This window comes from Capricornis sumatraensis, chromosome 6 (assembly GCF_032405125.1).
Source record: "Capricornis sumatraensis isolate serow.1 chromosome 6, serow.2, whole genome shotgun sequence".
NCBI lineage: Eukaryota > Metazoa > Chordata > Mammalia > Artiodactyla > Bovidae > Capricornis > Capricornis sumatraensis.
Window position 1 is genome coordinate 18,051,184 of NC_091074.1, and position 21,200 is coordinate 18,072,383.

A 21,200-nucleotide genomic window follows, 5' to 3' on the forward strand; every position below is an offset into this window, starting at 1 on the left:
TGAAGAAGCTGAAATTGAACCGTTCTATGAAGACCTACAAGACCTTTTAGAACTAACACCCAAAAAAGATGTCCTTTACATTATAGGGGACTGGAATGCAAAAGTAGGAAGTCAGGAAACACCTGGAGTAACAGGCAGATTTGGCCTTGGAGTACGGAATGAAGCAGGGCAAAGGCTAATAAAGTTTTGCCAAGAGAACACACTGGTCATAGCAAACACCTCTTCCAACAACACAAGAGAAGACTCTACACATGGACATCACCAGATGGTCAGCACCGAAATCAGGTTGATTATATTCTTTGCAGCCAAAGATGGAGAAGCTCTATACAGTAGCAAAAAACAAGACCGGGAGCTGACTGTGGCTCAGATCATGAACTCCTTAGTGCCAAATTCAGACTGAAACTAAAGAAAGTAGGGAAAACCACCAGACCATTCAGGTGTGACCTAAATCAAATCCGTTATGATTATACAGTGGAAGTGAGAAATAGATTTAAGGGACCAGATCTGATAGATAGAGTGCCTGATGAACTATTGGCGGAGGTTTGTGACATTGTACAGGAGACAGGGATCAAGACCATCCCCATGGAAAAGAAATGCAAAAAAAGCAAAATGGCTGTCTGAGGAGGCTTTACAAACAGCTATGAAAAGAAGAGAAGCAAAAAGCAAAGGAGAAAAGGAAAGATATTCCCATTTGAATGCAGAGTTCCAAAAAATAGCAAGAAGAGATAAGAAAGCCTTCCTCAGCGATCAATGCAAAGAAATGGAGGAAAATAACAGAATGGGAAAGACTAGAGATCGCTTCAAGAAAATTAGAGATACCAAGGGAACATTTCATGCAAAGATGGGCTCGATAAAGGACAGAAATGGTAGGGACCTAACAGAAGCAGAAGATATCAAGAAGACATGGCAAGAATACACAGAAGAACTATACGAAAAAGATCTTCACAACCCAGATAATCACGATGGTGTGATCACTCACCTAGAGCCAGACATCCTGGAATGTGAAGTCAAATGGGCCTCAGAAAGCATCACTATGAACAAAACTAGTGGAGGTGATGGAGTTCCAGGTGAGCTATTTCAAATCCTGAAAAATGATGCTGTAAAAGTGCTGCACTCAATATGCCAGCAAATTTGGAAAACTCAGCAGTGGCCACAGGACTGGAAAAGGTCAGTTTTCATTCCAGTCCCAAAGAAAGGCAATGCCAAAGAATGCTCTAAGTACCACACAATTGCACTCATCTCACACGCTAGTAAAGTAATGCTCAAAATGCTCCAAGCCAGGCTTCAGCAATACGTGAACCGTGAACTTCCAGATGTTCAAGCTGGTCTTAGAAAAGGCAGAGGAACCAGAGATCAAATTGCCAACATCTGCTGGATCATCAAAAAAGCAAGAGAGTTCCAGAAAAACATCTAACCCTGGTGGCTCAGAGGTTAAAGCATCTGCCTCCAATGCGGGAGACCTGGGTTCGATCCCTGGGTTGGGAAGATCCCCTGGAGAAGGAAATGGCAACCCACTCCAGTATTCTTGCCTGCAGAATCCCATGGACTCCCAGCCTGGTGGGCTGCAGTCCACGGGGTCACAAAGAGTCAGACACGACTGAGTGACTTTACCTACTTACTTACTTACTTACTTACTTACTTACTTACTCTGCTTTATTGACTGTGCCAAAGCCTTTGACTCTGTGGATCACAATAAACTGTGGAAAATTCTGAAAGAGATGGGAATACCAGACCACCTGACCTGCCTCTTGAGAAACCTATATGCAGGTCAGGAAGCAACAGTTAGAACTGGACATGGAACAACAGACTGGTTCCAAATAGGAAAAGGAGTACGTCAAGGGTGTATATTGTCACCCTGCTTATTTAACTTCTATGCAGAGTACATCATGAGAAACACTGGGCTGGAAGAAACACAAGCTGGAATCACGATTGCCAGGAGAAATATCAATAACCTCCTATATGCAGATGACACCACCCTTATGGCAGAAAGTGAAGAAGAACTCAAAAGCCTCTTGATGAAAGTGAAAGAGGAGAGTGAAAAAGTTGGCTTAAAGCTCAACATTCAGAAAACAAAGATCATGGCATCTGGTCCCATCACTTCATGGGAAATAGATGGGGAAACAGTGTCAGATTTTATTTTGGGGGGCTCCAAAATCACTGCAGATGGTGATTGCAGCCATGAAATTAAAAGACGCTTACTTCTTGGAAGGGCAGTTATGACCAACCTAGATAGCATATTCAAAAACAGAGACATTACTTTGCCAACAAAGGTCCATCTAGTCAAGGCTATGGTTTTTTCTCTGGTCATGTATGGATGTGAGAGTTGGACTCTGAAGAAAGCTGAGCACCGAAGAATTGATGCTTTCGAACTGTGGTGCTGGGGAAGACTCTTGCGAGTCCCTTGGACTGCAAGGAGATCCAACCAGTCCATCCTATAGGAGACCAGTCCTGGGTGTTCATTGGATGGACTGATGCTGAGGTTGAAACTCCAGTACTTTGGCCACCTCCTGCAGAGTTGACTCATTGGAAATGACCCTGATGCTGGGAGGGATTGGGGGCAGGAGGAGAAGGGGACGACAGAGGATGAGATGGCTGGATGGCATCACCTACTTGATGCACATGAGTTTGGGTGAACTCCAGGAGTTAGTGATGGACAGGGAGGCCTGGCGTGCTGCGATTCATGGGGTTGCGAAAAGTCGGAAATGGTGACTGAAGTGAACTGAACAGGGGTGCTTATAGGATAAGCAGAGTTAAAGAAGGGAATAATCTTGTCTTTGCTATGCAAATAATAGCACAGAAAAGACTGTTAATATTTTGAATTCACAACAGTGATACATTGAACAGGTGTATTTTTTCCCAAAAAATATTTGGTTGGTATTATTTTTTCTTCTTTGGCGGTGGGGGGACTAAAATTGAGAGACTTGTGGAGTATTTGCTACCTGGAATAAATGTATGCTTCTTTGGAATAATTATCAATAAAGTCTAGAAATGCTGCATTTCTTCTAGAAATGTGTAGGTCGCTTCCTGTCTTAGCTCAGGCTACTATAACAAATACCAAAGGCTGGTAGCTTTAAACAACACTTACTTCTCACTGTTCTGGAGGTTAGGATGTCAGGGATGCGGTAGCCAGCACAGCTCGGTTCTTGTCAAGGACCCTCTCTCTGACTTACAGCTGTGTCCCCAGATGGCAGAGAAAGGCTGCCCTGGGGCCTCTTCCTCTTTTTATAAGGGCACTAATCCCATCGTGGAGGTTCCACCCTCATTACCTCATATAGACATGGTCACCTCCCAAAGGATCCCCTTGCTAACACTGTCATATTGAGGCTTAGGGCTTCAATATGTGAACTTCAGGGGACACATTCATTCCATAACTGTTACCAAAGAGGAGTTCATGAGCTCAGGCCCCTCAACCCTATTACCTCAGCTCTGGGGGACGGAAGTGGTTGTCTTCTGATATTTACATGGAAAGCACTAGCCTGTGAAATTTCACTTTCCCTTGCCAATAGTTGTAGACTTTTTTATTCTTTGCTGATTTTAAGCTACCAGTAATTTACTCTTGGGCTTCCTAGGTGGTTCAGTGGTAAAGAATCCACCTGCCAGTGTGCAGGAGATGCAGCGATCCCTGGGTTGGGAAGATCCCCTGTTGAAGGAAATGGCAACCCACTCCAGTATTCTTTGCTGGGAAATCCCACAGACAGAGGAGCCTGGCAGACCACAGTCCTTGGGGTCGCAAAGAGTCGGACATGACGGATCAAATAAACAACAACAGTTTACTTTTCCCTTGGAAAAATAATTGGACTGGTCTCAAAGAGACTCTTTGTACGTTTGCTTGTAACTCTAGAATCATGGAATCCAAGAGCTTCGGATCTTGAAAGACTCTTCCATGCAATCCACTGTTTCTCAAAGGGGTCCACTAACCAGCTGCCTCAAGTGTTGAGGCTGTGCCACAGTCAGACTGTCTGAGGAGAGGAGGCCTAGTAGAGAAGTTGTGTTTTTATCATGTTCTGGCAATTTTCCTACAAAAGAAAGCTTGAAAACCACTGTTTTAGTTCACACCTCTCGTAAGCAGTGAGGAAGCTGAGGCCCAGGAGGTTGCAGTGGCTTTCCTAAGGTCCCACAGTTTGACATGGGCTGGGCCTGGAGCCCTGCAGCTCTCTCATCTTTTCCCTGGTTCCTGCTCCAGTAATAGCGGGTCAGCCGGTCCTCCATGCACAGCATCTTGGAGAATGTGGATGTGAGAGCTGGGACATACAGGAGGATAGAATTCAGGTTCTGTGCCCTAACTTTGCTTTGTTTTCATGTATATTGGAAACTAGACAAAGAAAGAAATTGAGAGCTTTGACTTATTTCAGCCAGTTACAGTTTCTAATATGATTTTGGTTAGAAGTTGCAATTCCTCATTTGATAACTGATTTTAAGCCTTTAAAGAATAGAGGATTTTCTTATAGACAAAACACTCATGGAAGAAAATGCCACTGGAATGAGTCAAACTGAAAAACCTGGCCTATTTCCTTATGGGTCACTCAGCAATGATCAGAGAGACCAAACAGAGGCAAATGAAACCAAGTTCTGAGCAGGAGCTGAAAAGAGAAGGAGCCGGGATGGTCTTGTCCCGAAGCTCATCTGCCACTGGGAACTTGAAAGCCCAAACCCATCCCTGCACACCCTGGTCCCAGGGCCTGAGATGTTGATGAATGATCATCAGTAAACCTCTGGGCCCTCCCACTCTGGTGCTAGTCTTCAAAAGAAGTCAGTGTTGGGGCCTCCCTGGTGTCGAGTTGGTTAAGAATCCTCCTGCCATTGTAGGAGACGTGGGTTCTGTCCCTGATCCAGGAAGCTCCTGCATGCCTCGGGGCCACCAAGGCCATCCCCACAACTACTGAGCCTGGGCTCTAGAGACTGGCAGTCACAGCTACTGAAGCCCAAGACCCTGGAGCCCGTGTTCCACAACAAGAAAAGCTGCTGCAGTGAGAAGGCCGCGCATCACCCCTGGAGAGTAGCCCCGGCTCACCGCAACTAGAGGAAAGCCCTCCCAGCAACGAAGACCCAGCAGGGCTAAAAATAAATAATTCTTTTTTTTAAAAAGTCCATTGTTTGTTGAATGGACCATTGACTGAGAATCCTTACTAAAATTGTTCGTTTAAAAAAATAATCAGGGTCCTCCCCACCTACACACTATAATACTACTGATTTTACTTGTATTTGAACTACAAAGCAAGCAACTGAAAATTAGAACTCAAATCTTTTTTTGTTCTTTATATTTTGATGAAAATTTTTGTTTTGATGACTTTTGCTTAAGAAAATAGTATATTTGTTATTCATTTAAAGTGGAGGCAAGATTACATGATTTTTTTTTCCATGTATGGGTATGAAAATCTTTTTTGCACCAAATATCTCAGTTGATAGAATATTAAATTTTTTGTACATTTTCCCCCCAAAAACGAAGTTGATTGTTACCCAAATGAAGTGAATTACAGGAACAGAAGTGGGAAAATGAAAGAAATGCAAACATAATTTGTGAAGTTCTGTCCTCCCTGTATGAAACTGTTCTTTTGATGGTACTTTTCCGCCCTCTGGCCTCAGCTTTTCTCTTTTCTCTTTTGTTTTTAATACTGTTGAAGTCTGTCTGATTTACAGTGTCCTGTGGCTTCCACCCTTCTAGCACTGACAGTACGGAATGGAGGCAACGTGTTGGTCCCCTGCTACCCTTCTGGAGTGATCTACGACCTCCTGGAGTGCCTGTATCAGTACATTGACTCGGCCGGCCTCTCCAGCATCCCTTTCTACTTCATCTCCCCAGTGGCTAACAGTTCACTGGAGTTTTCACAGATTTTTGCCGAGTGGTAGGTCTCTGTTTTTCCTGTGATCCCTACAGTCAAGCAGTAAGAAAAGAAAAAGCTTTTTAGTTTTAATTTTAAAAGAAATAGAAATAATCCTAGTTTTTCTCACCTTACTGTGAAACCTTCATTTTTTTCTCTTTTCCTCTCTGTGATATGAAGATTGTATTAATGAAACCCAGAGCAGTTACTTTGCTAGGATTTAGGAGAATTGTTATTAAGAAGGGAAGGAGGAAAGACAGAGACGTAACTTTGCCAGCAGTTTCAAAATGAACAAAACTGTTACGCATTTACCGTCTCACATGCCTCCCTCTGTCTGTTACAAAGTGTAATCACATTCTTAAAGCTAAAAAAAGTTTCCAACCCAAGCTCATGTTCTCTGAAATTTTTAATACCAAATCTGATGGGGAAAACTGGCTTATTTTTCCATTTCAATAATATATTTGGTGACAGTGTTTTATTACAAGAAGAAATTATTTGATCAGATCCTAGGATGGGTAAATTGTTGAACAATATGAAGTGGGTGAACTTTTAGGATTGTTTAGACAGATGTTTGAATCTAACTCACCTGGCCACAAAAAGGCAGGGTAGGAGGAAATACTGTAAATTACACACCAGACTTCATGGTACCTGAGGATGGGGTTGTGACACATGGGGTGTGCTTAATCCCATCTACTGGTGTGATGACCTAATGGACACAGTAGTCTACAAAGCCTCTGATTTAAGAGGAATTTGTACATTATTCTGTGCAGCGTTCACTGACTCTGGGAGATAGTGAAGGACAGGGAAGCCTGGCGTGCCAAAAGCAACTGAACAGCAACTGCGCAGCATACATCGTTTGCACACATCACCCCAAAGTTGCGCTTGCCTGCCCCCACTTTTACGTGTCGATTTTTTCTTCCCATTTTAGTTGTGCTCAAGGCCCTTTTTTTTGTTTTTAAATTCAGACAGGCTTCTCCATCCCACGTGCATATTCATGTTCATTCATAGGACTTTTTGTTGTTATTTATATTATATTTGACTTAGTGACTAACAGTAAAAGATCACTTTTATTGGTGGCCATTGGATTTCTTCTTTGATTAGCAGTCTCTTCTCCCCCACTATGGGAAGGTAATCTTGACTAGTCCACATAAGGATCGCTGTGCGTTTATCAGCATGTTCTGAACGTCTTCATCCAGACCCTCAGCTGAAAATACTGAACAATGCAAGCTCTGGGGCCAGCCCTGTGGGCCCCTGTGGATGGTGTCCTAACTGGGTGTCTGTGCTTCCAATCTACTCTTGTTGTCAGAATGTCTGATGGGGTAGGACTCGGGACTAGTGAGAGTAGGTTGTTTTTGAGTTCCTGGTTTTTGTTATTTGTTTTTAATATGAGTGTAATATATGTTTACTAGAGAAAAAGAAAGTTACAGAGAACAGTAAAAAATAATCTGAACCTATGATCCCACTACCAGAAATAATGTCACTGTTAGATTCTGATGTATTTCATCTTTCTATGTAGGGATCATGCTGAATATTTAGTTGTGAATCCTGCCTTTAAATTTTTCAATCTGCATTGCAGGCGGATTCATTCCCAGCTGAGCCACCAGGGAAGCCAAGAATACTGGAGTGGGTGGCCTATCCCTTCTCCAGTGAATCCTCCCGACCCAGGAAGCAAACCCGGGTCTTCTACATTGCAGGCGGATTCTTTACCAGCTGAGCTACCAAGGAAATCCAATACTAGATTCGAGCATTAGAAGATCTTTGATACCATCATTTTCTTTGACTGCATTATGACATTCAGTTCAGTTCCATTCAGTCGCTCAGTCGTGTCCGACTCTTTGCGACTCCATGAATTGCAGCACGCCAGGCCTCCCTGTCCATCACCAACTCCTGGAGTTCACTCAGACTCACATCCATTGAGTCAGTGATGCCATCCAGCCATCTCACCCTCTGTCGTCCCCTTCTCCTCCTGCCCCCAATCCCTCCCAGCATCAGAGTCTTTTCCAATGAGTCAACTCTCCGCATGAGGTGGCCAAAGTACTGGAGTTTCAGCTTTAGCATCATTCCTTCCAAAGAAATCCCAGGGCTGATCTCCTTTAGAATGGACTGGTTGGATCTCCTTGCAGTCCAAGGGTCTCTCAAGAGTCTTCTCCAACACCACAGTTCAAAAGTATCAATTCTTTGACACTCAGCCTTCTTCACAGTCCAACTCTCACATCCATACATGACCACAGGAAAAACCATAGCCTTGACTAGACGGACCTTAGTCGGCAAAGTAATGTCTCTGCTTTTGAATATGCTATCTAGGTTGGTCATAACTTTTCTTCCAAGGGGTAAGCGTCTTTTAATTTCATGGCTGCAGTCACCATCTGCAGTGATTTTGGAGCCCAAAAAAATAAAGTCTGACACTGTTTCCCCATCTATGTCCCATCACTCATCATTTATACATAGTATAATTTACATAACTATTGTCTTATGGGTGGACAGGCTTTTCCCAGTTTTTTTTCCTTTTAGTGATAAATTTTCAATTAATATCATTCTGTATATTTATGACTACATCTGCTTTGGGTAAGTCACTAAAAATAGTATTACTGGAACAAAAGGTATACATATTTTTTAATGTTCATTATACAAATCTAAATTGCTTTCTAGAAAAATGTTTATGTCTTCTGTAAATTATTCCTTATTTGCCTATTTACATATCAGAGGTGTTGTACCTTTATCTATTTATTTGAGCCCTATATATGTATTAAAGATCCTAATGCTTTGTTATACCTACAGACATTGTTTCCCATTTTGGCACTTTTTTCAGTTTTGTCTTTTGATTTTGTTTTTTCAGTAATAACTTGTTCCTTTTAGTAAATAATTTTAAGTGCAGAAAGGTTGCAGATATAGTATAGAAACTCCCATATACCTTCTACTCAGGTTCCCCCCCAATGTTCATATCTTACATGGTCATGCCTTCTGTATCAAAGCTAAGAAATGAACATAAGCACAGTATTATGTGCTTATGTTAACTGAACTCCAGGCTTTATTCATATTACACCAGTTATTCCACTGATGCTTGTTTCCTTTTCCAGGATCCGATCCAGGGTAGCACATGGCATTCATCGGTTCACTCCTCTTTAATATTTATGTGCTTGCCTGCACCGGGTCTTTGTTACCGCATATGAACACTTAGTTACAGCATGTAGGGTCTAGTTCCCTGACCAGGGATTGAACCTGGGCCTTCTGCATTGAGAGCACTGAGTCTTAGCCACTGGACCACTGGACCACCAGAGGAGTCCCCCACATTGCATTTCAGTTCAGTCACTCAGTCGTGTCCAACTCTTTCGAACCCCATGGACTGCCACGCCAGGCCTCCCTGTTCATCACCAACTCCCAGAGCTTGCTCAAACTCATGTCCATTGAGTTGGTGCTACTGTCCAACCATCTCATCCCCTGTCGTCCCCTTCTCCTCCTGCCTTCAGTCTTTCCCAGCATCAGGGTCTTTTCACATGAGTCAGTTTTTCACATCTAGTGGCCAAGGTATTGGAGTTTCAGCTTCAGCATCAGTCCTTCCAGTGAACATTCAGACTGATTTCCTTTAGGGTTGATTAGTTTGATCTCTTTGCAGTCCCAGGGACTCTCAAGAGTCTTCTCCAACACCACAGTTCAAAATAATCAATTTTGGTGCTCAGTTTTCTTTATGGTCTAACTCTCACATCCATACATGAGTACTGGAAAAACCATAGCTTTAACTAGATGGACTTTGTCCACCAAGTAATGTCTCTTCTTTTTAATATGCTGTCTAGGTTGGTCATAGCTTTTCTTCCAAGGAGCAAGAGTCTTTTAATTTCCTGGCTGCAGTCACCATCCGCAGTGATTTTGGAGCCCAAGAAAATGGAGTCTGTCACTGTTTCCATTGTTTCCCATCTGTTTGCCATGAAGTGATGGGGCCAGATGCCATGATCTTAGTTTTTTGAATGTTGAGTTTTAAGTCAGCTTTTTTACTCTCCTCTCACTTTCATCAAGAGGCTCTTTAGTTCTTGCTTTCTGCCATAAAAGTGGTGCCATCTGCATATCTGAGGTTGGTGATATTTCTCCTGGTAATCTTGATTCCAGCTTGTGCTTCATCCAGCCTACCATTTCTCATGATGTACTCTGCATATAAGTTAAAAAAGCAGGGTGACAATATATGTCCTCGACATACTCCTTCCCCAGCTTGGACACAGTCCGTTGTTCGATGTCCCGTTCTAACTGTTGCTTCCTGACCTGCATACAGATTTCTCAGGAGGCAAGTCAGGTGGTCTGGTATTTCCATCTCTTGAAGAATTTTCCACAGTTGTTGTGATCCACACAGTCAAAGGCTTTAGCGTAGTCAGTGAAGCAGATATAGATGTTTTTCCGGAATTCTCTTTCTTTCAATGATCCAACAAATGTTGGCAATTTGATCTCTGGTTCCTCTGCCTTTTCTAAATGCAGCTTGAACTTCAGGAAGTTCTCAATTCATGTACTGTTGAAATCTGACTTGGAGAATTTTGAGCATTACTTTGCTAGTATGTGATATGAGTGCAATTATGCAGTAGTTTGAACATTCTTTGGCATTGCCTTTCTTTAGAATTGGAATGAAAACTGACCTTTTCCAGCCCTGTGGGCACTACTGAGTTTTCCAAATTTGCTGGCATATTGAGTGCAGCACTTCAAAGCATCATCTTTTAAGACTAGAAATAGCTCAGTTGGAATCCCAGCTTTGTTCGTAGTGATGCTTCCTAAGACCCACTTGACTTCACATTCCAGGATGTCTGGCTCTAGGTGAGTGATCACACCATCATGGTTGTCTGGGTCATGAAGATCATTTTTGTATAGTTCTGTGTATTCTTGCCACCTCCGCTTTATATCTTCTGCTTCTGTTAGGTCCATACCATTTCTGCCCTTTATTGTGCCCATCTTCGCATGAAATGCATTTATCTCTTTTATTTTTTTGACAGAAGTATTTTAGTTTTATACTTCTATGTATTGATGCTAACTGATATATTATCCTTTGCAGCACTCTACATTAAAGTTTTAAACCAAGCTCTTACTTATCCCTCTTACTGAGTTTGAAATAAAGACACTACTATTGTCTGTTTAGACAATATTAATAAGTAACCCTTCAAAAAGTATCTTGTTTTTATATTTTACATCTTCTTCCACAAAGGATATAAACTGATGTTTTTAAAGTCGAGTTCAACCAAAGGTAGGAAAAATTAGATAATAGATTGTATAATGAAGTTCAGACGAAACCTAGACCCCCAGAGTCCTGAATTATTCCATCAAAAGTAGTATCTGTTAGACTTGTTGAAATGCTTTAATTCTGCTTTAGTAGGATTCTTAGAAGCAGGTTCTAATAATCAGTGCATGTATTTTTTTCCCCAACTTAAAAATGTCAGACCTACAGAACACCACATACCTTGATTAACTTTTTATCACATATGCTTTTCCAGAAATCTCCATGTCTTAAATGTCATATCTGACTAGGGAAGAACAGACTACCTAAAACAGTCAGTGTCTCTGGATTAAGATAGTTCCTAGAGAGGTTTATCACTCTCCAGTTTGACTTACCAAATTCTGCTATTTATGAAATGGTACATGTATAAAATAGAAATCTGTCTCAACAGAAAATTACTTTCTACTCAAAATTGATCACTGTGGAATTCCCTGGTGGTCCATTGGTTAGGACTTCGTGCGTCCACTGCAGGAGGCATGGGTTCAATCCCTGGTCTGGGAATTAAGATCCTATAAGCCTGTGGTACAGCCAAAACACTGATCACAACTAAATGAAATACAGTATCTTGGATTGGATCCTGGAAGAGAAAAAAAAAATCAGTGGAAAAACTGGTGGCAGCTTAGTAGAGTCTAGAGCTTAGCTAACTGTAATATTCTGATGTCAGTTTAACAAAATATAGTGAGATGGTGAAAGGTATATGGGAACTCTGTACTATCTTTGCAAATTTTCTGTAAATCTAAAATTACTCCAAAATAAGAAGCTTGTGTTTTAAGGGAAAAAATGTATTGAGGAATTTCAAAGGTTAAAAATATGCTCACAAGAGACTTACATCCTAATTACTTTATAAATGCCAACTTTTTATTTACAGTGAGATTGACTGGCAGGAAAATTTTAAACTTCAGCATGTAATTGCACTGTTTAACCTCTAGGTGGCAGCAAATGCCTCTATGCACCGTGCCTAATGTGCTGATTTTTTTTTTTTTTAAGGCTTTGTCACAACAAACAGACTAAGGTGTATCTCCCAGAACCGCCTTTTCCTCATGCTGAGGTAAGAAAATGGAATCACTGGGTCAGAGCGAGTAAGAAATGTAGGTAAAAGTATGTGGGTGGAAATAGCAGGTCATTAGAATTAAGAAATGTAGAGATAAACTGATACAGCCTTCTGTTTGCCTTGTAAGGTGGCTGTGAATATGCTAACTCAAGACATGTTACTTTCTTTTTTTATTAACACCTTAACATTTCCAGTATGTTGCTCAGTTCATAGTCTACTTCAGTTTCATTGACTGGGTGAGAAATATCATTCTAGTATCTACTACTGCCTTTTTTGCATAATAGCTTTACTTATTGCCAGAGTCTTCCTACCAGTTGGTTACGTCTTAGTGTAAGGGCTTCCCAGGGGGTGCTAGTGGTAAGGAACCCACCTGTTAGCACAGGAGGCGCAAGAAACACGAGTTCAATCCCTGGGTCAGGAAGATCCCCTGGCGAAGGAAATGGCAACCCACTCCAGTATTCTTGCATGGAGAATCCCATGGACAAAGGAGCCTGGTGGGCTACAGTCCTTGGAGTTGCAAACAGACCGATACGACCGAGCAACTAAGTTATGTTTTTTAGTATAAGATGCTAAACATAGCTTATGTCCTTGGTATAAATACTTAATGATGAAAATGACAACATTTCAGTTTAAACAACAGAAAAGTTCCCCCTTCTTCACAGAACCAGTAGTGCTTTTATGTGGCTGTATGTGCCCAGTTTTTTGTCTACGTTTGTGTTTCACCCGACAGTAAATGATGAACGTTGCTCTGTGTGCCTCACTGCTATTATTGCTGCCTAATATTTCAGAGCATATCATATGAACGTCCTATGGTGCTCTTGGCTTCCTTAGTGGCTCAGGTGGTAAAGAATACGCCTACAGTGCAGGAGACCCGAGTTCAATCCCTGGGTCGGGAAGATCCCCTGGAGAAGGGAATGGCAACCACTCCAGTGTTCTTACCTGGGAAATCCCATGGACAGAGGAGCCTGGCGGGCTGTAGTCCGTGGGGTCACAAAAGGGTCGGACATGACTGAGCAACTAACACTTTCACACATACAGAAAGCTCACCTTTGATATTAGAAGTCAGGAGACTGGTCATCACAGAGACAGCCGTGGGGGCAGGCAGGGCTTGGAAGTGAACAAGGGGCATTTCTGAGGAGCTGGTGATGCTGTTTCCTGATGTGCGAATGGGAACAGGGATGTTTTCAGTTTCTAAAAATGCCATCCAGTTAGGTACGTCTGTGCAGGTACTTACGTATAGGGATTTCGCTGACTGACTTATTATGCAATTAACTGTTTGACTCAAGAGTAAATTGCAACAAATGTCCTGCTAATTATTTTAAATCTTACTATTGTTTTTCTACTTCCAAGGATGGGTCTTTCATTAACTAGGATGTCAAGTGGAAGGTTTTGAGCAAGTTACTTGCAGTCCTCATACTGTCTTGTTTTTGTTTTTTAATTCTCTTGGCAGCACCATGTGGCATGTGGGATCTTGGTTCCCCAGCCAGGGACTGAACCTGCGCCCCCTCCTTGGAAGGCAGTCTTAACTGGGCCTCCAGGGAAGTCCCATGCAGCCCTTATACTGTCTTTTGAGGCGGGGGGGGGGGGGGGGGGTAGTGCTAGGTCTTTGCTGCTGCACGGGTTTGGCTCTGGCTACAGAGAGCGGCAGCTACTTTCTCGTTGCAGTGCTCTGGCTTCTCCTTGTGGTGGCTTCCCTTATTGCAGAGCACAGACTCTGGTACAGGAGCTTCAGTAGTTGCGGCTCTCGCGCTCTAGAGCACCGGCTCAGTAGCTGTGGCGCACGGGCTCAGTTGTTCCGTGGCATGAGGGATCTTCCAGGATCAGGGATAAAACTCGTGTCTCCTGCATTGACAAGTGGATTCTTTACCACTGAGCCAACAGGAAGGCCCCCTCGTACTGTCTTAACAGTCGCCAAGGCTTTTGCAAACTCTGTCATTCAGTTCAGTCGCTCAGTCGTGTCCGACTCTTTGCGACCCCATGAATCGCAGCATGCCAGGCCTCCCTGTCCATCACCAACTCCCAGAGTTCACTCAGACTCGCGTCCATCGAGTCCGTGATGCCATCCAGCCATCTCATCCTCGGTCGTCCCCTTCTTCTCCTGCCCCCAGTCTTTCCCAGCATCAGAGTCTTTTCCAGTGAGTCAACTCTTCGCATGAGGTGGCCAAAGTACTGGAGCTTCAGCTTTAGCATCATTCCTTCCAAAGAAATCCCAGGGCTGATCTCCTTCAGAATGGACTGGTTGGATCTCCTTGCAGTCCAAGGGTCTCTCAAGAGTCTTCTCCAACACCACAGTTCAAAAGCATCAATTCGTTGACACTCAGCCTTCTTCACAGTCCAACTCTCACATCCATACATGACTACTGGAAAAACCATAGCCTTGACTAGACGGACCTTAGTTGGCAAAGTAATGTCTCTGCTTTTGAATATGCTATCTAGGTTGGTCATAACTTTTCTTCCAAGGGGTAAGCGTCTTTTAATTTCATGGCTGCAGTCACCATCTGCAGTGATTTTGGAGCCCCCAAAAATAAAGTCTGACACTGTTTCCCCATCTATTTCCCATGAAGTGATGAGACCAGATGCCATGATCTTCGTTTTCTAAATGCTGAGCTTTAAGCCAACTTTTTCACTCTCCTCTTTCACTTTCATCAAGAGGCTCTTTAGTTCCTCTTCACTTTCTGCCATAAGGGTGGTGTCATCTAAATATCTGAGGTTAGAGATATTTCTCCCAGCAATCTTGATTCCAGCTTGTGCTTCTTCCAGCCTAGCATTTCTCATGATGTACTCTGCATAGAAGTTAAATAAGCAGGGTGACAATATACGCCCTTGACGTACTCCTTTTCCTATTTGGAACCAGTCTGTGGTTCCATGTCTCGGTCTAACTGTTGCTTCCTGGCCTGCATACAGATTTCTCAAGAGGCAGGTTAGGTGGTCTGGTATTCCCATCTCCTTCAGAATATTCCACAGTTTATTGTGATCCACACAGTCAAAGGCTTTGGCATAGTCAGTAAAGCAGAAATAGATGTTTTTCTGGAACGCTCTCGCTTTTTCCATGATCCAGCGGATGTTGGCAATTTGATCTCTGGTTCCTCTGCCTTTTCTAAAACCAGCTTGAACATCTGGAAGTTCACGGTTCACGTATTGCTGGAGCCTGAGCATTACTTTACTAGCATATGAGATGAGTGCAATTGTGCGGTAGTTTGAGCATTCTTTGGCATTGCCTCTCTTTGGAATTGGAATGAAAATTGACCTTTTCCAGTCCTGTGGCCACTGCTGAGTTTTCCAAATTTGCTGGCATATTGAGTGCAGCACTTTCACAGCATCATCTTTCAGGATTTGAAACAGCTCAACTGGAATTCCATCACCTCCACTAGCTTTGTTCATAGTGATGCTTTCTAAGGCCCACTTGACTTCACATTCCAGGATGTCAGGCTCTAGATGAGTGATCACACCATCATGATTATCTGGTTCGTGAAGATCCTTTTTGTACAGTTCTGTGTATTCTTGCCACCTCTTAATATCTTCTGCTTCTGTTAGGTCCATACCATTTCTGTCCTTTATCGAGCCCATCTTTGCATGAAATGTTCCCTTGGTATCTCTCATGTTCTTGAAGAGATCTCTAGTCTTTCCCATTCTGTTCTTTTCCTCTATTTCTTTGCATTGATCACTGAAGAAGGCTTTCTTGTCTCTTCTTGCTATTCTTTGGAACTCTGCATTCAGATGCTTATAACTTTCCTTTTCTCCTTGGCTTTTCGCTTCTCTTCTTTTCACAGCTATTTGTAAGGCTTCCCCAGACAGCCATTTTGCTTTTTTTGCATTTCTTTTCCATGGGGATGGTCTTGATCCCTGTCTCCTGTACAATATCATGAACCTCATTCCATAGTTCATCAGGCACTCTATCTATCAGATCTAGGCCCTTAAATCTATTTCTCACTTCTACTGTATAATCATAAGGGATTTCATTTAGGTCATACCTGAATGGTCTAGTGGTTTTCCCTGCTTTTTTCAATTTAAGTCTGAATTTGGTAATAAGGAGTTCATGATCTGAGCCACAGTCTTGTTTTTGTTGACTCTATAGAGCTTCTCCATCTTTTCCTGCAGAGAATATAATCAATCTGATTTCAGTGTTGACCATCTGGTGATGTCCAGTGCATCATCTTGGCAAAACTCCATTAGTCTCTGCCCTCCTTCATTCCTCATTCCAAGGCCAAATTTGCCTGTTACTCCAGGTGTTTCTTGACTTCCTACTTTTGCATTCCAGTCCCCTATCATGAAAAGGACATCTTTTTTGGGTGTTAGTTCTAAAACGTCTTGTAGGTCTTCATAGAACTGTTCAGCTTCAGCTTCTTCAGTGTTACTTGTTGGGGCATAGACTTGGATTACTGTGATATTGAATGGTTTGCCTTGGAAACGAACAGAGATTCTGTCATTTTTGAGATTGCATCCAAGTACTGCATTTCAGACTCTTTTGTTGACCGTGATGGCTACTCCATTTCTTCTGAGGGATTCCTGCCCACAGTAGTAGATATAATGGTCATCTGAGTTAAATTCACCCATTCCAGTCCATTTTAGTCTGCTGAATCCTAGAATGTCGACATTCACTCTTGCCATCTCTTGTTTGACCACTTCCAATTTGCCTTGATTCATGGCCCTAACATTCCAGGTTCCTATGCAATATTGCTCTTTACAGCATTGAACCTTGCTTCTATCACCAGTCACATCCACAACTGGGTATTGTTTTTGCTTTGGCTCCATCCCTTCATTCTTTCTGGATTTATTTCTCCACTGACCTCCAGTAGCATATTGGGCACCTACTGACCTGGGGAGTACCTCTTTCAGTATCCTATCATTTTGCCTTTTCATACTGTTCACGGGGTTCTCAAGGCAAGAATACTGAAGTGGCTTGCCATTCCCTTCTCCAGTAACTCTGTCGTTACTACAGTGAAATTCAGGGTAGAAATCTAATCGTGTCAGAACATTAAGTGTGGCAGAACATGCTTGGTGGCGGCTTTACCACTGAAAGTGTACTTGCCTCTCCCCTAGTAACGGTTAGCCTTTCCTTAGAACTTGATCTCCAAGGGTATTACCATGTTCTTACCCACAAGTTTGTCACGAATGACCTTTGTCCCACTCACAGCTAGGGATGGGAAAAGACCAAAGTTGCACAATCAGGGTTCCTAATATGTGTTTATTGACATTAGGGCACGATGGAATTGATAGTCAGTATCACGTGACCAGTGCCCATGAGAAAATACACTTCTGCCTTTAGTACTGATAAAAAACCGCTTTACAGAATTCCTACCTCCAGCTTCACTGCCTGTGTAGTTTAGACCTTAAATCAGCACGGAGGTAATTCTGGATGGTCAAAAAGGTAGTAAGTCAGCTGGAAAAGTAGATATAATGGGGGGAAAACAATTAAAGTGCCTAAAAAGTGACTTATGTGCAAAGACCTGCTGCTCTTCTTAGATTCCCAGTCGTCTCCTTGACATGTGTGGGTGCAAGAGAACTGGTCCTTTAGTCGGCCATTTATCTATTTAACTGGGGCGACTAATGCTTTCGGCCACGTAGGTTATAAAAAATGTCAGTTTTATTTGTATGTAACTAGGAAGGGAAGTAAGAATGCAATGAGTGTTCCATCTTTACTATTCATATCCCAGCCAAGCATGTGACCCCTGATTAAGATCTCCAGGGTGGTCTTGCTAATGAAAGCAGTCTCTCGGAATTAAAGGTTAAATCTTTCAGAGTAAAGAAAGTTGGGTTTCCATTTGGGAATGGCCCCATTCTCACCTCATCCTCACTGTTGGGGTGGCGACAGGTGGGCTTGGAGTCGTTGCAGGCTCCCCTCTTATGCATTAGGAGTGACTACAGGATCGAGAAATGTCTCACACTAATTCTTTATCCATCAGACAGCACCTCAGGGCAATGTTGCTGTCGTCATTTAGTCACTAAGTCATGTCTGAGTCTTTGCGACTTCATGGACTGTGGCCTGCCAGTTGCCTCTGTCCATGAAATTTTTCAGGCAAGAGTACTGGAGTGGCTTGCCATTCCCTTTTTCAGGAGATCTTCCTGACCCAGGGATCAAACCCAGGTCTCCTGCATTGCAGGCGGATTCTTTACCACTAAGCCTCTCAAGGCAATACTAGTTGATACTGAGGGTCTCTGAAGTGTGGGTGTTTATCACCTGACTTGTTGGTGCCAGAGTGAAGCCGTGGGGCTGGGGCAGCACGAAGAACTTCTGAGCAGTGTCGCAAGATGCCATCTGTGGTGCTCACTGTCTACGGTGTTGTCTTGGGTCAGGCCTGATTGGCAGGGGAGTATTTCCAGGGGTTGTACTGAAAAGAGGACCTTTATGGTTCAGAACATTCACTTTTTGAGACAGGTTTGAAGCCATGCATGGCCTGCTCCTCAGCACAGCTCTCTGTCAGGAGGACATCACACCTCCCACGCATGTTTCTAAAAGCCTTGGTTCTTGTGTTTCAGTCCCCACGGTGACGTAACACAGCTCTACCTTCCCAAGCGGTGGTCCTGTGCTGGTAAACAAGGTTACTTGTGTGAGGTGTTAATTATTGACAGAACTCAGTGATACATGGAGTTTGGGAAAGTTACTTGTACTTCAGAGACTTCTGGGGGACTTCTGGGCCCGGGGCTCAGAGTGTCAGGAAGCTGTAAAGGAAGCGTTAGACAATCCAGCCAGAACAGCCTGAAAGCAAGTTTCCAATAAGTATGAAGCTGTAGAGCTTCCCTGGTGGCTCGGATGGTAGAGAATCTGCCTGCAATGCAGGAGACCCGGCTTCGATCCCTGGGTCAGGAAGATCCCTTGGAGAAGGGAATGGCTACTCACTCCAACATTCTTGCCTGGAGAATTCCATGGACAGAGGAACCTTGCGGGCCACAGTCCATGAGGACGCAAACAGTCGGACACGACTGAATGACTAACACACACATAGACCAGTGTTACCCAAAAGACCCGTTGTTGGAGAAAGTCATGTTGTAGGTTGTCACCTGTATCCTTATCTTGTATTTTTAATGTGCTCCACTCACTCTGCCGTGCAGCAGTCCTTCCTTCATAGGCAGGCTAACATCTCTTCCTGTGCTTTTGACACGTGCTCTAGCTCATTCAGACCAACAAGCTGAAGCACTACCCCAGCATCCATGGAGACTTCAGCAACGACTTCAGGCAGCCGTGCGTGGTCTTCACTGGACACCCTTCCCTCCGGTTCGGGGACGTGGTCCATTTCATGGAGCTCTGGGGAAAGTCAAGTCTCAACACGGTCATCTTCACAGGTAAATCAACCAGCAGACAAAACCCTGTGCTTCCCACTGGGACCATCCCTGAATACCTGTAGGATGTCACCTACCACGTAGAGACCTTGGGAAGAATTTGACAGTAAGGCGTAAATATGATACTGTTGTTGTCGTGTCCGAATCTTTGTGACCTCATGGACTGCAGCACACCAGGCTCCCCTGTCCGTCACCATCTTCCAGAGCTTGCTCAGACTCATGTCTGTTGAGTCAGTGATGCCATCCAACCATCTCATCCTTTGTCACCCACTTCTCCTGCCTTCAATCTTTCCCAGCATCAGAGTCTTTTCCAGTGAGTCAGCTCTTTGCATCAGGAGGCCAAAGTATTAGAGCTTCAGCTTCAGCATCAGTCCTTCCAATGAATATTCAGGATTGATTTCCTTTAGGATCAACTGGTTGGATCTCCTTGCTGTTCAAGGGACTCTCGAGAGTCTTCTCCAACACCACAGTTCAAAAGCATCAATTCTTTAGATAATTATTCTGTTGTAAATACCAAAGGATAAATCACCCAGCAGGTGGAGGAGAAGAACAAAACAAAATGTCCCATTAGATGACTGTGCACTGGACAGGGCTTTCATAGCTGTTTTTGTGGATTTTGTCCCCGAGACAGACTTCTGGTCTAGAACTGCTGTTGACAGGATTTTGTAAGCTATTCAAAAACTGCAGGAATTCCAGTGATCAGTCTTGCTTCACCCTTAAGGAACCCAGTTCTCCTGGGTTCCCTTACCGTACTGCTCTCCACCGGGTACCCTTTCCCAATAAAATCTCTTGCTTTGTTAGCAGATGTGTCTCCTCAGACAATTCATTTCCGAGTGTTAGACAAGAGCCGAGTTTTGGCCCCTGGAAGGGGTCCCCCTTCCTGCCACAAATGGTGACTCTGGTGGGGACTCTTCTTCGCCGAGACTGACATCCTGACCACTCGGGGTACTCAGGGGCCAGCTTGCCTGCCAATGGACCAGACCCAGCGGCCGCAACTGGGACCCTTTTGTCCCTGGTCTCCTCCTGCTGCGGACAACTGGCCAGAGTGCCCCGACCAATAAGGAAAAGGAGACTTTATTGACCTCTCTCCCCTTCCCTCTCTCTTTCCTCTCTTTAACTCTCCCTATCTTTCCCTGTTTTTCTAGTCCCCCGGTCCTGGACGCAGGGATCTGGTCGAAGGGCCCTCAGCCTGAGCTGAGGATTGGAGACTGGTCACCTCCTCTTGGCAGAGAACTCGAATTCTGGTTCTGGTCTGGTCTGATATCTGGTAGGGCCGAGTTCCTGTCCTCCCTTCTCTGGAGGCCCAGGGAAAAGTCCCATAATGCCTGGGTATCTGTAGGTGGCAGAAGACGTCTGTAAGGCCACCCCTTTCGCCCCCCTCTCCCGCCTCCTCCCCCTTCTTTCAACCTGGCTTCCTTTCCTCCCTTGAAATCTTTGATGTTAGTACTTGGATCTGAAGTTCCGTGTCTCTATAGGAGGTTTTCTGAGAGACTGTATTCTTGTATTTAAAGGCTTCCCTGGTGGAGCCGAGGTTAAAGCGTCTGCCTGAAATGTGGGAGACCTGGGTTCGATCCCTGTGTCGGGAAGATCCCCTGGAGAAGGAAATGGCAACCCACTCTAGTATTCTCGCCTGGAGAATCCCATGGACGGAGGAGCTTGGTGGGCTACAGTCCACGGGTCGCAAAGAGTCGGACACGACTGAGCAACTTCACTTAAGGAATTACTGACTAAGATGGATCTTTCTCCTTAGGTTATAGTTTGCTCTGGCTTGGGGTTTTACTTAATCATTATCTTATCAATCAGAGTC

At 43.7% G+C, this 21,200-nt stretch overlaps 1 protein-coding gene across 1 annotated transcript in view; it reads left to right on the forward strand.

The window, feature by feature from the left end:
• Nucleotides 1-21,200, forward strand: part of INTS9 (integrator complex subunit 9) — a 133,040-nt gene that overhangs the window by 100,271 nt on the left and 11,569 nt on the right. Inside the window, exons 10-12 of the mRNA XM_068973950.1 lie at nt 5,663-5,843; nt 12,052-12,112; nt 19,225-19,396. Coding sequence (XP_068830051.1) covers nt 5,663-5,843; nt 12,052-12,112; nt 19,225-19,396 — 414 coding nt within the window. The remainder of the gene's footprint in view (nt 1-5,662; nt 5,844-12,051; nt 12,113-19,224; nt 19,397-21,200) is intronic.